At 39.6% G+C, this 21002-nt stretch overlaps 1 protein-coding gene across 2 annotated transcripts; it reads right to left on the reverse strand.

Moving 5' to 3' along the window:
- Window positions 1-1891: 1891 nt before the first annotated feature.
- On the reverse strand, window positions 1892-20352 carry LOC148680319 (protein NLRC3-like). Of its 2 annotated transcripts, XM_088650208.1 has the most exons (10): window positions 20272-20352; window positions 19608-19658; window positions 15518-15622; window positions 13408-15297; window positions 12166-12339; window positions 11868-12041; window positions 5746-5919; window positions 4874-4920; window positions 4352-4552; window positions 1892-4242 (listed from the first exon to the last, which is right to left on the reverse strand). In XM_088650208.1, the coding sequence occupies exons 2-10, from the start codon at window positions 19649-19651 to the stop codon at window positions 4178-4180; spliced, it is 2874 nt and encodes a 957-aa protein (XP_088506334.1). In that variant the 5' UTR covers window positions 19652-19658; window positions 20272-20352; the 3' UTR covers window positions 1892-4177. The 2 variants fall into 2 exon arrangements, with proteins under 2 accessions (XP_088506334.1, XP_088506333.1); XM_088650207.1 differs by having other exon boundaries at window positions 1892-4552.
- Between the last annotated feature and the right edge of the window lie 650 nt (window positions 20353-21002).

The raw sequence follows: 21002 nt of genomic DNA on the forward strand, positions 1-21002 counted from the left end.
GTCAGCAGACCGTAAAGAGCGAGTTGGTGTGTAGGGGACAAGCATGTTGCAGAGATAGGAGGGTGCTAGGTTATTTAGGGATAAAAATGCAGGGAAGAGAATTTTGAATTTAATGCGGTATGCCACTGGGAGCCAATGGAGATCGTAGAAGATTGGGGTTATGTGAGCAGAACGCTTGGTATGAGTGAGTATTCTAGCTGCAGAGTTTTGAATATACTGTAATCTGGAGATGAGGCTGGCAGGCAGGCCAATGAAAAGAGCATTACAGTAGTCGATGCGTGAGGAGACAAATGCATGGATGACAGTCTCAGCATCCTTGCTACTGATGAAGGCACGTAGTTGTGAAATGTGACGTAAGTGAAAGAATGCAGATTTAGTGACAGATTTAATGTGAGACTGAAAAGAGAGTGTGGAGTCAAAGATTACACCTAAATTTTTTACAGAAGTAGATGTTTTAATGTTTAAGCCAGCAATCTCACAGGAATAACTGGTGGGAATATTGCTGGCAAGTGCTGGGGTGCCAATAAAAATTATCTCAGTTTAGTCCATGTTGAGTTTTAGGGAATTTGAGGTGAGCCAATCATTAATATCCTTCACACAAGCAAAAATATTATCAATTTGAGGTAGGTGTACATACAGAGTAAAGTTGAATATCATCTGCATAAAAATGATAGTTTAGACCGTGACATTGTAGAATCAGACCAAGTGGGATTAGGTATATTGAGAACAATAGTGGGCCAAGAACAGAACCCTGGGGAACCCCTCGCTTCAGGGGGACAGTAGGTGACTGAAAATCCATAACAGAGACAAAGAAATGTCTATCTGAGAGATATGAAGAGAACCAAGAGAGAGCAGTACCAGAAACACCCAGATCAGAGAGACGTGAGATAAGTAAGTCATGAGAGACTGTATCAAAGGGAGAACTGAGGTCGAGTAGAAGTAATATAGACAAGGAGCCAGAATCACCAGAAAGCAATAGATCATTTACTACCTTTACAAGTGCAGTTTCGGTACTATGGAGGGGCGAAAACCAGATTGAAAAGGGTCCAAGAGTTTATTATCAACTAGAAAAGACTGGAGTTGGGCAGCAACAGTGCTTTCCAGTAATTTAGATATGAAAGGTAGATTGGAAATTGGGTGATAATTAGATAGAATCAAGGGGTCAAGGTTGGGTTTCTTAAGCACAGGTGTGACGGCAGCAGTTTATAGTGGCAGAGGAAATGATGCATGGGTGAGAGATGAATTGATAAAGTGAGAGATGACAGGGGAGATAACGGAGTGGCAGAGTTTCAGGAAAGAGGTAGGAGCAGGATCGAGGTGACATGATGATGAGCTGGATTTCAATATTAGCTTAGAGACAGAATCAGGGGTCGTCAGTGAAAAGCAGGAAAGAGACTGACTGGAGAAACATGATGGATGGCTAAGCTCTGTATCAGTAAGAACGCACTGGTGGACAGCATTAGTCTTATCAAGCAGATAATCCAAATAGGGGCAGCAAAACTCAGTTAAGGCTAAGGCCCTGTGAGGTGGGGGGCTAGTAAGCTTATTTAATGAATTAAATAGTAATTTTAGCCTATTGCTTGATTTATTAATTGTAGCAGGAATGAATTTAGAGCGAGCTGAAGTGAGAGCAGATTTATATGATTTAAGATGGTCTTAGAAGGCCAAATAATAAACACTAAGACCGGTTCTCCTATAGAGACAGACGTTCAAAGTCAAAGTCAGCTTTATTGTCAATTCAGCCACATGTACAAGACATACAGAGAATCGAAATTGCGTTACTCTCAGACCCAAGGTGCTTAACATTAATATAATATATATATATATATATATATATATATATATATATATATATATATATATATATATATATATATATAAGATAGTAGAGTTAAAGAAAAAAAGAAAATTTACAGTATATACATCGCACATAAATGTGGTCTAAAAAATATACATATGTAATAAAAATTGTAAACAATACAGTGACATAAAGGGCATATAGCAATGAGTGCAAAGTAAACCAGAGTTGTGCAGATAAAAAAACAGTATAGTGCAAAAAGAACTTGTAAACATGATAATTGTGATAAAGTGACAGTGACATATTGGGAGGTTGTAGGGTCCACCCAGTTGGCCCAATGACGGTATCCACTGGTGGATGAAGGTTCACTGCATGTTCGGTCTTTCCAGTGCACAATGTTGATTTATATTAAACTTAACTCATATCTGACTCCAATTTTAGTATGAGGTGGTTTAGAATATTAATATATTTATCCTCGTTTTATCTGACTCCAATTATAAAACATTGAGAAGGTTATTTTGTTTCCGTTCACATTAATTTAGATTATGATTGAATATTCTCTTCGGTTCATCATTTTATGTTATTCTTGTTCATTGGGATCTCTATAACATCCTGAATCTTGTACCGGCCGAGTATACAATTTCTTAAGCACAAGCATGTCAGTCTTGGTCACTAAAGAGGGGCGATTGACCGCTATCCTAAAAAGGCAGAACCCTACTTACTCAGATTAGGATATTTTTTATGCGGTCCCCATAGGTCTGCTACCTCCTAAATCAGACAGAGCTATTTAGTCATATAATGATCATTACTATAGAATTAAGCAGACCAGTCGTACTTAAACTATTAGTAACATTGAATAATCACTATACTATCTAAATAGTATTATAAGTTTATCGGGTGAAGGACTATCCCCTTAGATATCCTTTTACAGCCTAAGTATACATGAATTAATGCCAATGTGTTAGTCGGAGCTCTAGAGACATCGTATAGCGTCCCGCAATGCTCCGTCTACCGTGTTCTAGTCCGCTACTAACTAGTACAGGGGCTTGTGGTGCTATGAAATTACCACAATCTACTAGAGATAATAACACGAACTCTGTTTGAATAATTCAAAACATAACAATTTATTAGTCAGGTAAATGTATTATGCCAATTCAATCAGTCAATTCATAAACGATCAATACAAAACATCAAATTATCAAAGATAAATCCAAGATTAAAAGATGCATTCCTGACTTCAAATTATACATAACATGGAGCAAGCCATGTTATGGGCTGATCTGGTTAAGCAGAATCGTGCTGAGCCTTTCTCAAACCTTACCTTAAATAATCCAAAAATTCCCTCAAGGAAAGGGGTGTGTGCATAACAAAAAGCATTCCCACTTAGTGCTGCCTGTGGAAAGTCACACCCCTCACAGTGGTTCAAAAGATGCCTGAAGTTATATATTTATTGTGTTGATTATGTCTATTTCTGAGAGAATGAGACCATTGTACCAATCGCACTGAGACATTTCAAATAATAACAAACATGATAGTTAAAGTCAGTTTGGTTAATCTAGAACATTCAAACATTGAAATTACCATATGTTTGAGATGGAGTGGATGAAGCCGAGTTTCAGCAGACTCAGATGCAAAAGCAGCGGGAACTGGTTTTTCCCGCATTCCCTCTTGCTGGGTTGTGAAGTCACCAGTCTCTGTTTTCAGCTCATGTTTTGAATTGTCAAAGACATCAAAATATTTGCAATATTTCAACTCTTACACTGCCAAATATGATGTATGTTATTTGATATAGAGTTATTTTGGTTTGTTCTTATTCTAATTTTATTGTTTTATTTAATGTACATACTGTAATAAGGTCACTCAGAAATGTCAGTTACATTAAATTCTGTAACAAATGAAATGCAGTTTGAATAGAAAATATAATAAAACGGTCTACACTGTATTTCTATATTTGTGAAGACTTTAAAGAACTTGTGAAAATGTGTCATTTTTAAACTTACACAAAGTAAACAAAATATTTTGCATTTAAGATACTGCATAAAAAAGAAGGGAAGAAAAGGAAAGAAGGAGGTGCTCTATGCCAGTCTCACTGGACCAGCAAAGGAAACCACAGACGGTAACTACACAATATATTGTACCCTATATCCCCCCAAACACTCACACACACACACACACACTGCTGCTGCGTGCTCCTGCAGAGGATTCTGGGTAAATCTCTCGTCAGTCTTCAGCTCAGTTTCACTGATGATCCAGGATAAACCCAAAACCCAGGATAGAGTGGCTCAGTGAATGTGGTCTGGACTGAGTGGATGACCCTCATTGTGTCTCTATAGATGTTGTAGAAGATCAGAGTTCCTGCACTGTGATCCACAAACACTCCTATTCTCCTGCTGAGCGGCTCCACTGGAAGATCAGTGCGTGTGTGATTGTGTCTGAATGAGAATCTGGAGGAAGAGCAGAGCAAACTCCAGGACTGAGCATTATATCCAAACACACACTCATAACCTCCTCCCTTCCTCCTGATGCTCTTATATGACACTGATATAAACACACCAGCATCTCCACTCCAGTCAATCTCCCAGTAACAGCGTCCACACACACTCTCTCTGCACAACACCTGAGAGCAGACATTAAATCTGTCTGGATGATCAGGATACGGCTGATTCTCTTCCACACTCTTCACCTCTCTGTTCTCCTCAGACAGAATGAGCCAAGTGTGTGCTGTGTTTGGATCCAGTGTGAGGAAACAGACATCTGAACACAAGAACACACACATTTATAACCTCAACTGTGTGTGCGTGTGTGAGTGTCAAGAGAGAGCGTGTGTGGGAGAAAGAGAGGGCATGCGTGTGAGAGAGTGTGTGTGTGTGTGTGTGTGTGTGTGTGTGTGTGTGTGTGTGTGTGTGTGTGTGTGTGTGTGTGTGTGTGAGAGAGAGAGAGAGCGCGTGTGTGCGCGCGTGTGCATGTGTGTGTGTGTGTGTGTGTGAGAGAAAGAGTGTGTGTGTGTCTGCGCATGTGCATATGCGTGTGTGTGTGTAATAGAGAGAGAGAGTGTGTGTGTGTGTGTAGTCCTACATTTGCGTGGTCCTGCTGTAATCCTCGTGTGTCCTCCATGATCCAGACTGTAAACACACAGATGGAGAGAATGAGCTGTTTAGTTTCCCCCTCAGCTAATAAGCTAAAGCTAGCACTGAGCTGCTCAGCTACATGCTCCAAACTCTTGAGCTAAAACACACAACACTTGTTGGTTGAGCCGGGATGCACAATGAATGTAACACAGTGCGTTCTTTTCCTCTGCTGTTGGTGAAGCGAGCGCAGATACTGCTCATGTTGATGGAGACACCCTGCTGCAACGTTCATTTATTACAGTGATCACACTTAGCTTTGCCATCGTTCTTCAGCACATGCAGCCTTTGAGCACATGTTGCAGTCCATCTCTAAACTATGTTCAGATTATTAAAGCTGCTCGCCAGCGCCCAAGTTCCTGACAGATTAGCAAGTGAAAAATACACATGTGTGCACAGAGAAGAGGAATCCAGATGTTGATTTTAGAACAAGAGTCTTAACATTAATCCAAGTGTCTGATTCCAGAATCTGAATCCATCTTCAATCCCCAACCCTATTCCTGACCTGATATTGTAGGATTCTTCAGCAGAAATAGAGGAAGAAGTTTCTCTGCTCAGCTCAAATGCTGAAACTGTACAGTGTGTCTCGCTTAATGTCACTGTAACTGAGCCAATACACTCCAACATTTACAGAGGAGATTCATTTCACACTCAATGATTTGCTCTTCATAGACATGACTGGAGTACTCTACAAGCTGTATCTTCTGTCTGTCCTCACCCCATAACCCTCACAGAAAACTGAAGCTGATCACAAAAGAGCTTTCTAGTGTCTTTTTAAAGCCATTCAGTGTAAAAGCACAAGGCCAGTGCGGCTCCACATACTTGAGTTTGTCCAGTGTGTAGTTTGGATCCTCCAGTTGTTCAGAGAGCAGCTTGACTCCTGAATCTCCTGGATGATTGTAGCTCAGATCCAGCTCTCTCAGGTGTGAGGGGTTTGAAGTCAGAGCTGAAGACAGAAAACCACAGCCTTCCTCTGTCACCATACAGCCAGACAATCTACAAACACAGCAATAGTCCACATCACACAGTTGGACAATCACACATCTCTTTGTGTTGTGAAGATGCTGACTGCTGTTTCTGCTCATGTCAACAGCAGTGATGAACACACACATCCTGATTAGCTCTCCTTATTGATCACATCAGCAAACACACACACACACACTCAACAAGGACTCGACATCATCTGTAGAAGTGTACAGAGCAAAGACATTGTTCATAATACACCACATCAAGCTGTAAAGTGTGCTGTGAGGAGGAAGAAGACACACTTGAGCTCAGAAGATCATCTTAAAGTCATGTATAAAACACAACAGAAAATGAGCTGGGGCCTGTTTCAGTAAGGAGGTTCAAACAACTCGGAGTTTAAACTTGAACTCTGAGTTGATTTACCGAGAGATTAAAAACTCTGAGTTTTCGGTTTCAGAACAGCTGATCTGAGTTGGGTCAATCAACTTTGAGTAGACCAACTCAGAGTTAAGCGAGCACACCGTGACTATAAAAAGGCATTATCAATGGAGCGCAGATATTATGAGTGACTATGGCAACATCTTAAAAAAAGAGATCAGCATTTCTTTCTCCGGCTGAATTTGATCAGCTCATGCAAATTTATAGCAAATATGAGTGTATACATTTAAAAAGAAGCAACCATCAGTGAAACAGAGACAGCATGGGAAAACAGCTGCTCAAGTTAATGCGTAATTTTTAATTTTAAGTATTTAAACATTTAAGTATAATAAAATAAGTAATGTAATGTGAGACGTTTATACTTTTTTTCTAAACTTTTATACACTTTTATCAGTTTTAATAGATTTAACAGTGCACTTGTTATGTGTCTGCCTTTTTATTGATCAAGTGATAGAGGTTGATATAACATTAAGAAGGTAAGCAGTAATAAAATAATTTAGACAGAATAATAATCCCATTAATCTAGTAACAGTGCATGTCGAAGGTTAATTATTTATGAAAAAAAGGACAAGCCTTGTACATGACTTTGTTCTGTGTGTGACAAAAATGTAGGCAATAGCTGTGTTTCCATCAAAATATAGGCTATTACATAAATTTGTGCAAATCTGGAATAACGCCTAAAAATAAAGCAGCGTTTTTATCCAACGAGTCGAAGAGAACACAATCGTCACTTCCTGAATAACTTGCGCCAAATATCAACAGTAAAAACAGAATTACTGCGGTAGAAGAAGCTGCGTCAATGATTTTTTATTTAATTAATGTACCTGTCCTGAGCCTCAGAAGACAATTGACACACAATGAACACGTGGGGGCGTTTGAAGCCAGACGTGGAGATCTTGACACGCTCCAGACGCTCAGAGGTAATTAATAATATACACTAATACTGAAACAGTTAAGGCATTTTAGAATGACTAAAACAACATTTAAGATGTTCTGCAGTGTGCTCAGTCTGCTAGTTTGTCCTTTCACACACTTTTTCGTCATCATCTCTAACAAACCTTTTTTTAATGTACATACTGTAATTTGTTAAGTGCATGTAGTTTATGTGCATCTTATCAAATAAAAGTTTAACCTACTCAGTTATGCACATGTTTTATTATGCGTATTTTCAAAAGTTATGTGAATCATGACGTTTCCATCAATCTTTTTTATGCACATCTCCAAAATGAGCTCTAAAATAGGTGTGTGGAAATGTAAGACTAATGCGAGAAATACCGCTTCATCTTTAAAAAGGGGAGGAGACCAACAGAAACTCCGAGTTTAGAGAATAAAACCTGCTCCGGACCAGGTTAGATTCACAGAGTAAGTTACCACGGTAACTGACTCTGAGTTAAAGTTAACTCTCTTTTAGAAACAGGCTTGACTTACCCTGCTTTCTCCAGTTTAACAAACCTGCCATTCTGAAACGGAAAACCCAGAGTTTCTCTCATTTCAGGGTTAAACTACTCTGAGTTTTAACTTGACCTGCTTTCTGAAACAGGCCCCTGATTTCATCATTTATATTGTGATTCTGTTGTGGACTAAAACAAAATGAGCTCAGACAACCAAAAACACGCTCTCTTCATGTGTTCATCACCTGACCCACAGTCACATTCACACTGATGGTCCATTAAGGGACTTTTATTCTGTCAGGAGAGAAACACCTGGGGCCTGTTTCAGTAAGGAGGTTCAAACAACTCCGAGTTTAAACTTGAACTCTGAGTTGATTTACCGAGAGATTAAAAACTCTGAGTTTTCGGTTTCAGAACAGCTGATCTGAGTTGGGTCAATCAACTTCGAGTAGACCAACTCAGAGTTAAGCGCGCACACCGTGACTTTAAAAAGGCATTATTAATAGAGCGCAGACATTACGAGTGACTATGGCAATATCTTATAAAAGAGATCAGCATTTCTTTCTCCAGCTGAACTTGATGTTCTCATGCAAAGTTATAGCAAATATGAGCGTATATATTTGAAAAGAAGCAACCATCAGTGAAACAGAGACAGTTAGCGTGGGAAAACAGCTGCTCAAGTTAATGCCTAATTTCACTTTTTAAGTATTTAAATATTTAAGTATAATAAAATAAGTAATGTAATTTGTGACGTTTATATTTTTTTTCTAAACTTTTTTATACATTTATTAGTTTTAAATGATTTAACAGTGCACTTGTGTGTCTGCCTTTTTTATTGATCAAGTGATAGAGGTTAATATAACATTTAGAAGGTAAGCAGTACTAAAAATAATTTTTAGAAAGAATAATAATCCCATTAATCTAGTTACATGCATGTCGAAGGTGAATTTAATTTAATTATTTATTTAAAAAAGATAAGCCATTCTCGTACAGTTCTTCTGTGTGTGACTAAAATGTAGGCAATAGCTATGTTTCCATCCAAATATATTACATAAATGTATGTGCAAAACTGGAATATTGCATAAAAGATGCAAATAAAATTCCATACAACGAGTCAAAGAGAAAAAAATTGTCACTTTCTGATTAAACTGGCACCAAATATCAACAGTAAAAACAGAATTTACTGTGGTAGAAGAAGCTGCGTCAATTAATTCTTTATTTAGCCTAATTAATGTACTTGTGCCTCTATGTCAGAAGACAATGCTAAAACACAATGAACACGTGGGGGCGTCTGAAGCCATGAGACGCGGAGACTCTTGACACGCTCCAGACGTTCGGAGGTAATTAATAATATACACTAATACTAAAACAGTTAAGGCATTTTAGAATGACTAACACAATAAGACATGTTACAGTGTGCTCAGCCTGCTGGTTTGTCCATTTACACACATTTTCATCATCATATGATCATGATCTTTTTTTTAATGTACATACTGTAATTTGTTCAGTAAAAGTGTTTTCATTGTAGTTTATGCGCACATTTTCTATCGAATAAAAGTTTATCCTACTCAGTTATGCGCGTTTTTTATGCATATTTTAAAAAGTTATGTGCATCATGACGTTTCTATCAATCGTTTTTATGCACGTATCCAAAATGAGCATTATAATAGGTGTGTGGAAACGTAAGGCTAAGACGAGAAATACCACTTCATCTTTAAAAAAGGGGAGGAGACAGACAGAAACTCTGAGTTTCTTTTAGAAACAGGCTTGACTTACCCTGCTTTCTCGAGTTTAACAAACCTGCCATTTTGAAACGGAAAACCCAGAGTTTCTCTTATTTCAGGGTTAAAATACTCTGAGCTTTCAGTTAACCTCCTTTCTGAAACAGGCCCCTGATCAATATTCATGACTGCTGACTCTCCTTCACATTCAGCCTTTACCTTCACTTTAGCGTTTAACTCTGCTGCTTTCACACTTCCAGATCCACTGTTCAACTGTGAAACAGGATTAACACTGGTATAATGTTTATTTGTGTTCTCGCTGCGCTTTACTTTCACACGGAAATGTTGAATGTCGACACCCACAGACAGACACAACCTGGTAAAGTTTTCAAACAGTGAACTAAGACAGCAACTATTAGTGAAATCTATATTAAAGGTCTTAAATATGATTTAGATTTACAGTAATTGTTTTTCATGTTTAAATCTGATTTATTCTTGTGTTTAAAGCGTTTGTCATTCCTCTACTTCAGTGTCTCAGACTCATTCAGAAATGATTATTAAATGCTGGATTAATGCACAAGAGAGTTTGGCAAACACGTTTTACACCATTTCAAATATATATTATATGTGCGGCTGTATAAGTCACATAATGGAGGACAGCCCATTCTGAAAACCAAGACTCCATTTCTCAGTCAATATAGGCAGTGTATTCTGCTGCATTTAAACAGAACACATTTATTAAACAGATTTATTTATGACAATCATATTTTAGTCATCAAACATATTCAGAAATAGAAAGATACTGCAATTAAATTCAGGCTAAATACTGCAAAAAAGAATATTGCAAAAAAAAAAAGAAAAAACTACTAAATTTCAGCTAAATGTTTTATAGTTAATTTTCCTCTTTTTACATTTTGCGTTTAATATTTTTCTATAACACATACATTTGTCTGTAGTAGTTTTTGGACTGTTATCATAAGTTATTTTGTTAGATGAGCTCCAGATTTGGCTAATCTATTGTATATGCACAAATATAATACTGTAGAGCTTCCTATTAAAACATGAATGTAAAAGAGAGATTCAAGAGTTCACACTTAGCTGATGATTTACAAAGCTTATTTGGCATGCTGTCCCGGGAGAGAGCCCCGAGCTCAAGGGCTCCTCGAGCCCGGGGCTTCCTCCCGTTGGCAGAGCAAGAAGGGAGCCTGAGCTCGGTGGATCTCAGAACTCCCCTGCCGCTGTAGCTAAGGGAACGTAAGGAATTAGACCAGCTTGATTGTTAAGTATGTTGAATGTCTTTGGATGGTGGGAGGAAACCGGAGAGCCCGGGGAAAACCCACGCGGACACGGGAAGGACATACAAACTCCCCACAGAAACACTCACCGGTCCTATCGAACTAGGACCGGCAGTATTCTTGCTGTGTGGTTCACAGTGCTAACCACTGGACCGCCGTGCCGCCCAATTACAGGTAAAGGAGGAGAATAGGGGAGGAGGGGGGTTTCTTCCAAACGAAGATAAAGTGAACTGAAAACTTAGACTATTTATGGTGCCTTAGGGCTCATATGATTGGAAGATTAGTGATTAGCAAATGCGAGACTGGACGTGATAAATCATAAGCACGTGATCCTCTCGAAATAAGTTTATGAATAAACTTCACTTAGTGAGGGGGGTACTTATATATGCTGAGCACTGTATATTGTTCACCCAGAGTGTTTACATGGTCACACAGCAGTAACACAACAAGCATTTAGTTTGGTCTAGCTTCTGCAGATGGACATTGCTGTACACTGCCCTTGATGGGTGAGTGGGGGAGTGTCTGTTGTCTCTCAGGTGTGAATTATTCCTGAGCATTGTCACTCACATATACAGCTGAGATCACCCAAAACACACTTAACAAAATGTAAATCATTGTAATGTTTTCTCTAAATGAGAGAACAGAATAATTTCACATAATTGTGCAGTAAATATTCTAGTCTACAAGACTGCTTACTCTAAACTCTTGTTCAGGCACATTCAGTCTGGTTTTTGGATCTTATTTCAGCTTTTTTTCCCCTCTAAAACCTACTAACCACACATAGTATTTATTTCTAAAACACAAGCATGTACATCAGTATTTCTCACATATTATTATAGCTCAGTTTGTGCTGAACACAAATAAAACACATGTTGGCCAGTTCTGTGTAATAAGTAGCTGATATAAGCACAGATGTCAGGGCATGTCAAAACATCTCAGGGGCCCCAAAGTCACGTCAGACCCCTGAGGGTTAACTACAGGTATAGTATGAGCAGTGTGAAACACAATTACTGATAAACCATAATTCCTGTTATCTGGGGTTTAGTATCACCCAGGGTTAACATGTTCAAGCATGAAGAGCTCTAATATGAAACTGTCTGACTGTAGTTAATGTTGAGTGGAGAATCATTTACCTCAGTGTGTCCAGTTTACAGTGTTGACTCTTCAGTCCATCAGAGAGAAGCTTCACTCCTGAATCCTGCAGGTCATTGATACTCAGGTCCAGCTCTCTCAGCACACAGTTTGAGGATTGTAGAGCTGAAGACAAACTCTCACAGGACCGAACAGTAAGATTACACATGACCAATCTGAGAAAGAAGAGCACACATTACTAAAAACCACATAATGTGATCTGTCTGATGTAACAAAACAAAAAAAAATCAATCAATCAATCAATCAATCAATCAATCAATCAGGTGTTTAAACTCAGACCTCAGTGTCTCCAGTTTACAGTGTCGACTCTTCAGTCCATCAGAGAGCTTCTTCACTCCTGAATCCTGCAGGTCATTGTTACTCAGGTCCAGCTCTCTCAGCACACAGTTTGAGGATTGTAGAGCTGAAGACAAACTCTCACAGCACTGAACAGTGAGATTACAGCGCTGTAGCCTGTGTAGAGGACAAAGAGCAACAAAATCAGCAGTAAGAAATGAGCAGTGTTGAGTGTTCATGAGTTCAGTCTACAGTGATAAAAGCAACACTGGAAATAAACTATATATATATATATATATATACTGCTCAAACAATAAAGGGAACACTAAAATAACACATCCTAGATCTGAATGACTGAAATATTCTTATTAAATACTTTGTTCATTACACAGTTGAATGTGCTGACAACTAAATCACACAGACATGATCACTGGAAATCAAATGTATTAACCCATGGAGGACTGGATTAGGAGTCACACTCAAAACTGTAGTGAACTGCAGGAACTACTGACACACTCCAGACACATGAGGTCCAGCATTGTCTTGCATTAGGAGGAACAAGAATATTATTTCATTTAAATCTGCTCTTTTTATTTATTAATTTATTTATTTATTGAAAGTACATTAAACTCAATTAAACCTGTATTCCCCCATTCATATGACTGTACTAAATTATTGAACAGATTATTAATAACTAATCAGAGAGCATTTTACTGAGCTCAGTGTAAAGTTTAGTGTTTAGGTCTACAGTAAATGTAATATTAGAGGCATGTCTGCGGCGAGACGGCAAAACTGTGTCTAAAATTACACTATTTCTCTGATCAGAAAACAAACACAATTATCCAAGAGCAACACTGTGTTAGATTTGAGCAAATACACATTAACAAATGTCCCATTCAGCTGGAGGAGCACAGGGATTTACAGGGATTTGAGTTATTTTCCAGGATAAACTGTAAAGCAAATGAAGTAGATTATTAAATAAGTACAAATGTTGTTTGTGTGAGTAAAAAGTCAAGAAAAGTTTGTTAAATACGTTTAGAAATGCTGAAATAAATGAGCAAATAAGGAAACAGAACACTGCCGCCGCGTCCCCATGCAGTAATATGGTGTATCAGCGATCTCACAGGGGGACGATATGGTCAGCTAAAGATTTTCTGTTAAAGCAGGGCAGTGATTCACTAAACTGATCTGAGTCTTCAGTGCAGACTGATGTGTGTCTTCTGTGATCAGTCAATGAATACTCACAGAGCTCTTCTGCAGTTTCTCACCGCTGCTATCAGTCTCCGTCTTCCCTCAGCTGATGTGTTGAATTTCTGCAGCTCAAACTCATCCAGCGGCTCCTCTGACATCTCAATCATGTAGGAGATTGTGGAGCAGTGAGCAGGAGAGAGATACTTCTTTGAGTGTTTGTCTGATTTCACAAACTCCTGAATCTCTCTGGCCAGAGTCTGATCTTTCACCTCCAGCAGACAGAGGAACAGATTGATGGATCTTTCAGCTGAGAGATGGTCATCTCTCTTGATCTGGTCTTTAATATCCTGTGTGATTTCTCTGATGTTCTCTGAGCTCTCCTCCGTGTGTGTCAGCAGATCCTGGAAGAGTCTCTGATTGGACTCCAGTGAGACGCCCAGCAGGAACCGCAGGAACAGATCCAGATGACCATTACTACTCCTGACAGCTTTAACTACTGCTGAACTGAGCAGATCATACAGAGACTTCTCAGAGCTGGACTGTAGATATTGATTATATAAATATTCTAAAATCACCCTCAGCGGTTTTCTCTTCTTTGTTAAATGGCAGTAAAACACAAAGAAAGCAGCCAGAAACTCCTGAAAGCTGAGATGGATGAAGCTGTAGACTTTCCTCTGATGAATCACAGATTCCTCCTTGAAGATCTCAGTGCAGATCCCAGAATACACCGAGGCGTCAGTGACATCTATGCCGCTCTCAATCAGGTCCTCCTCATAGAACATCACATTGCCCTTCATCAGCTGTCTGAAAGCCACTTCAGCAAGTTTGAGGATCACTCCTCTGTTGGACTGCAGGAGTTTCTCTGGATCTCTCTCTTCATACTTCTGCTTCCTCGTGTTGATCTGAATCAGCAGGAAGTGGATGTACATCTCAGTCAGAGTTTGAGGGATTTCTGCACTCACATCTTCTTCCAGGAGCTTCTGAAGCACAGTGGAGGAGATCCAGCAGAAGACGGGTATGTGGCACATGATCTGGAGGCTTCTTGCTCTTCTGATGTGGGAGATGATTCTGCTGGCTTGATGATCGTCGCTGATTCTCTTCCTGAAATATTCCTCCTTCTGAGGCTCAGTGTATCCCTGAATTTCTGTCAGACGGTTGATGTATCTGGAGGGGATCTGATGGGCTGCTGCTGGTCTGGAGGTGATCCAGATGAGAGCAGAGGGAAGCAGATCTCCTTTCAGGAGGCTCCGCATCAACACAGCCACTGATGAAGCTTCAGTCACAGCACAAACTTTCTCCTCATCTGAAAAGTTGAGTGTGATTCTGCTTTCATCCAGACCATCAAAGATGAACACAACTCTACACTGCTCATAAATCTTGGGCTCCAGATCTTCAAGTTCCGGATGAAAGTCTAGCAGAAGTCTGTGAAGGCTGTACTGATGATCTCTGATCAAGTTCAGCTCTCGAAATGGAAGCACAATCATGAAATCTACATCCTGATGGTCTTTTCCCTCTGCCCAGTCCAGAATGAACTTCTGCACAGAGACGGTTTTCCCGATTCCAGCGATGCCTTTAGTGAGAACAGTCTTGATCTGGGCTTTCTCCTTCTTGATCTTCTTCTCATGTCCTGCTCCAGCTGAGGCTTTAAAGATGTCATTGCAGTAGACTGGAGTGTGTTGTGAGGGTTTTGTTCTGGCTCTTTTCTCCATCTGTAAAACCTCATGTTCTTCATTCACTCCTTCACTCTCTCCTTCTATGATGTAGAGCTGTGTGTAGATCCTGTTCAGGAGGGTTTGAGTCTCTCCATGGTTGATTCCCTCAAATAATCTCTCATACTTGTTCTTCATGCTGGTTTTGTGTTGCTCTTTGACTCTCTGAAGTTCATCATGTTCTGGTTGGAGTGAATCCTGCTGCAGGTCTCCAGTCTGATCATCTCCATCCACACTGCAGGGACAACAGCAACACAAAGAACCAATGAGTAAACCCCATGGTCATGTCTCATGCCTCAAAAAGGATGTAAAAAGGGGGGACATCCAAGAAAGCCAACATTACAGAGCACAATTTATTAAAGAGACTCTTTTAAACATATTAAGTATAATAAAAATGTCCTGATTAATACACAAATACAGTTCATGTGTGATCAATGTTGTACAACACTAAATACCTTTGGGCAGATGATGGTGATTTCTCACCAAGTGCTGGTGGATTACCCATTGACCAATCACTCTTCAGAGACACAGAACTGGACACACATGATCCTGATCTCACACTAAACACACCAGAGGAAAAGGAGCATCACAACCTCAAGGTGTTTTTCAAGGCATAAGATAAATCTTTAATGTGTAAAATTTCAGATCAATATAGCCATCAGATCATTTATTATGCTCCTTTAAATATGTGAATCCCAGCCCAACACTCCCGCTTGTGTCTCCTGTGTTCAAAGTTTTTTGTTGAAGTTAATATTCATATTAAATATATTTACGAGGAATTTACTCACAGCTCTGTGCATTCTCTCGTCATGTTTTTTTTCCTTTTTTTCTACATTTTTTGCTAATTCTACAGCAGAATTTATGTAGAATGATTTTCATAAGTATCATAATATCGTAACTAAATCATAATCGTATCATAACTAAAACTTAATATGTGAAATCAAATAAAAGGTTTTTAAGTCTTATTTAATGTTTACAGTGCAAATCCATTTAGATCCACATATTTGGTAAACAAAGCAAATCTGTCATATAATATTGACTAAAAGACAATATGACTTTACAAACTGTACTGTAAATAAATCAAATAAACATTTTTATTAGACAATAATAATAGTGAAATTAATTTATAAACTGAATAAATATAAATGTACATACATTTACACAAGTAAATAAATAGATGTAACGAGAAGACTGACACGGAGGGATCCATTATGCAGTATTTATTAGTCACACTTTCACTCAAACAATCAACACGCACAAAGGTGCAAACACACAACAACAATAGTAATTAAAGCTGCAAGCAGCGATGATAGGGACCTCGCACCCGGGCTCACCGCCGCCCGGTGACCTTACGATGACAGAGAACAGGGAACAATAATAATTTAAGCCAATATATAAAAAAAATCTAAGAAAATCACAGATTTATGCCAAACTTCCTCCTGTCAGCAGGTGGCGCTATAACTCTGACTTAAGATTGGCATGTAGATGTCTTCCGGAGAGGAATCTTATCAACCATGTGAAATTTCAGGCACATGGGACATTGTGTGGCTGAGTTATAAGCCAAACTACCTTCTGCCAGCAGGTGGCGTTATGACTGACTCAATATTGTTATGTGGATGTGTTCAGGAGCGGACTTTTATCAACCATGTGAAGTTTCAGGCAGATCAGAGATTGTGTGGAGATTGTGTTTTAAGACAAACTACATTCTGCCAGCAGGTGGCGCTATGAAAGACTCAATAATATTATGTAGATGTGTTTAGCAGAGGACTTTCATCAACCATGTGAAGTTTCAGGCAGATCGTACATTGTGTGGCCGAGTTACAAGCCAAACTACTTTCTGCCAGCAGGTGGCGCTATGACTGACTCAATATTGTTATGTAGACGTGTTCAGGAGAGGACTTTTATCAATCATGTGAAGTTTCAGGCAGATCAGACATTGTGTGGTTGAGTTATAAGAAATTCCTGTTCCATGGCAAAGCGTTGAGGTTTGTCATGCCACCACAGACACGCCCCTCTGCAAAAACTCTAGATCTTTACAATATATCATCGCTAGAGCTTTCAGATGACACCACTCTATTTTGGTGCTGATACGGGAAAGTTTGTGGGAGGAGTTTGTTACAGTGTCAAACATGTCATTTCCTGTGGCCAGCAGGTGGCGCTATAACTGTAACTGGATATCGGCACGTAAACCTGATCAGGTCAGGACTGTTATTAAATGTGTGAATTTTGAGGCAGATCGAATAATGCATCCCTGAGTTATAAAGACTTCCTGTTTTGTGGCGAATCATCAAAGTTTGCAAGGCCGCCACGGACACGCCCATCGATGAAAACTCGAAAGCTTCGCAATTTAACATCCCCAAGGCTTTAAGATGACAAAACCCAATTTTGGTGTTGATTGGATAAAATCCCTAGGAGGAGTTCGTTAAAATACAACGCCTGGAAATGGCAAAAATGCCACTTTTTCGCCGCAGGAAGTTAATTATATCTGACTTCCTGTTGGGTTTGAGATATGGCTCCAAGAGACTTTTTCGTATGTTTTGGCGTGTTTGAGGTGTGTGCCAATTTTCGTGCATGTGCGTGATTCATAGCTCGGGGGCTCGTCCGTTTAATTTTTCTAGGTGGCGCTGTCGAGTCATTTTGCCACGCCTACTTCAATATTGTTATGTGGATGTGTTCAAGAGATGACGTTTATCAACCATGTGAAGTTTCAGGCAGATTGGACATTGTGTAATTGAGTTATAAGGACTTCCTGTTCCATGGCGAAGCGTTGAGGTTTGTCATACCGCCACGGACACGCCCCCCTGCGAAAACTCTAGATCTTCACAATATATCATCGCTAGAGCTTTCAGATAACACCACCCAATTTTGGTGCTGATACGATAAAATTTGTGGGAGGAGTTTATTACTCCGTAAATCATGTCATTTCCTGTGGCCAGCAGGTGGCGCTGTAACTGTATCTGGATATTGGCATGTAAACGTGTTCAGGTCAGGACGCTTATCGAGCGTGTGAATTTTGAGGCAGATCTGATAATGCATGCCTGAGTTATAACGACTTCCTGTTTTGTGGCGAATCGTCAAAGTTTGCGAAGCCGCCACGGACACACCCATCGACGAAAACTCTAAAGCTTCGCAATTTAACATCGCCAAGGCCTTTAGATGACAAAACCCAATTTTGGTGTCGATCGGATAAAATCCCTAGGAGGAGTTCGTTAAAATACAACGCCTGGAAATGGCAAAAACGCCACTTTTTCGCCGCAGGAAGTTAAAAATATCCGACTTCCTGTTGGGTTTGAGATATGGCTCCAAGAGACTTTTTCGTATGTTTTGGCATGTTTGAGTTGTGTGCCAATTTTCGTGCATGTGCATGATTCGTGGATCGGGGGCTCGTCCGTTTAATTTTTCTAGGTGGCGCTGTCGAGTCATTTTGCCACGCCCACTTCCGAAGCCCATAACAAACGTAAATTTTCGCCACTTCTGAGGCGTGTGCAAAGTTTCGTGAGTTTTCGGGCATGTTTAGCCCCTCAAAACCGCGATTCATTCCGCGGAAGAAGAAGAAGAAGAAGAAGAAGAAGAATAATAAACGGAGCAATTCCAATAGGGCCTACGCACCGTTTCGGTGCTCGGTCCCTAATAAAGGACTTAGGGCTGGCGGCTGACAGACACAGAGTGATTTACCAGGCATGGGTCAGAGGCAGGCGGCGTGATTCAGAGTCCGTGTATCAGGCTTGGGTCAAGGGCAGGCAGCGAGTATGAGAGTCCGTGTATCAGGCGTGGGTCGTGGGCAGGCAGAAGGCAAAGCAGAGTCAGAAACGGGCTGGAGTAATACACAGGAGATCAGGCAGGATATAAAGCTCAGTAATGCTGGCCGGGGCTAAACAAGACTTCGCACTGACTGAGTGTTTGAGTGCGGCTTATAAAGGGTACGTGGGTCATTAACTGGATGCAGTTCAGGTGTGCTAGATCAGTGTAAGTAGATGATGTAATGGTTAAAAGTCCGGAGATGGTGGCCTCTGCTAGCCAGCGAGGGGAGTGACTGGGACCGAGTCGGTGACAATAGACAAGAGTAGTGGACTAAAAACCTGCGTATTTCTGAACACACAGATTGCGTGTGGATCTAGCTATTACTAATAACAAAAACATAAGTTTATTATACCACGTTTTTATGCAAATATTAAAAAAATCACAAGGTGCAAGAGGTGAACAGTGATTTGTTGCTTTTTTCAGATCAGCACAACTGTAATATTCATGTTTTGTGTCATGTTGTTAAAATAGCACATCCGTTTGCACCACTTTGTGGACTCATGGGTGTTACGGTCTATAAAGATGGTGTGTTAAGGCTATTTTGAAGAACTGAAATAGACCGCACCATTGAGCACAGATCAAGCTGTCTGTAATCTAGAATGATCTAAACACATTTGCTGAAGCTGTAAACTGAAGCTTTGTCCATCATTGATCAGGCAATAGCAACACAAATAAGTGCATTGTTGTTGGTCTTTGTTCTTCTTAGAAAGTGTTGAAATAATGGTGTAAAAACAGAGTCAATACCTGTGTTTCTCTGAGAGAGAGTCCTTTACTCGCTCCTCTGCCATACTGCAGCTAAAACACCAATGCAGACATTAGCAGAGCTTTCAGGAAACAATCATACATATATATATAAATATATAGTGCTTAACATGAATGCAGTTGGTTTAGCCCCTGATCTGACATCCCAGCTATTTCACATTATAAATGCATGTTATATAAAGTTTATTAAGAGAAGTTTAGGTTCAGCCAATTGTTGTTTTAGTGAGTATTGAAATGTCTCTCTACTAAAGAGGCTATTTGGTTAATGAGTTACTCTGACAGTAAAGGGTTAAATGCAGTGTTGTTTAAGGATCGTCAGCTTGTTGTTTTTCAGCAGCTTTTCTTCCTGTTCAACTGGAAGGTCTGCTTTAACTTCACTTTTAATTTGGTGACTCTGAATGTTTAGTTGTATTTAATGCTGAATTATTGGTAACTATTAAGTCAGTCTGATATAGAAGAGAACAAACAATTTAAAGGGATTAAAAATAAAGCTTTTAGACACAGTGTTTAAATGACCGTGTTTGACTCAGTGTTTAATCTGTGTTTGAGGATTTGATCTTCAGGATCAGACATTTAAATCACACTCACACATATAAACCCTTCATCATCTCCACAAATCAGCGTAATGTAGAAGTGTTAAACTCACATGCAGAAGTACAGACGCTCTTGTGCAGCAGGAACACAATCTGAGCTCTTTCACTCTTTCACTTCACTAAAACACACCTGTGTGATCTACAGGTATATCCTGAAATATTATTGGCTCCACAGAGAGACACTTACATGAATATTCATGAGACTCTCCTGACTGTGGGTGTGTCCTGAAGAAAACACACAAACCACTGGAGCTGAAGATATCTGTGCAGATTCTCTGAGCACGAGTGTGTTGAAGGAGGATTTAGAGAAGGAATTAGAGTTGAAATCTGAGAGGTCTCTAAAGAATATTTAGAGTAATGTTGAACCCATAAAATAAGTTTAGAGATTTATATATATATAAATGAGTACACCTCATACAGAACTCTCTGTTATATTATTATTTTTAATAGGATACTGTCCAATAACATTCAATAAGTGTGTTTATACAATATGTTGAAAAGGTTTAGGGATTTATTGGAAGTTTAGGACTGATTGACAGCTATACCTCATACCAGCATAAGCCCACTTTACAGTCAGCAGCCATTTTGCAGGGTGCAGAGCCGTCTTCAAACTCTCCAGTGGTTAACCCCTCAGAAACTCCAAACTCCAGGCAAGAATGCATTCTGTCATTACCGTAACACTAAACACCACTATCTTAATCAGTGCCCAACACCAGAGAAATCAAAACTAACTGGATTAAGATGAATAAGAGATGCTGGAGGTGCGAACGAAAAGATCAAACTG

Source organism: Danio rerio, chromosome 4 (assembly GCF_052040795.2).
Source record: "Danio rerio strain M-AB ecotype USA chromosome 4, GRCz13ab, whole genome shotgun sequence".
Taxonomy (NCBI): domain Eukaryota; kingdom Metazoa; phylum Chordata; class Actinopteri; order Cypriniformes; family Danionidae; genus Danio; species Danio rerio.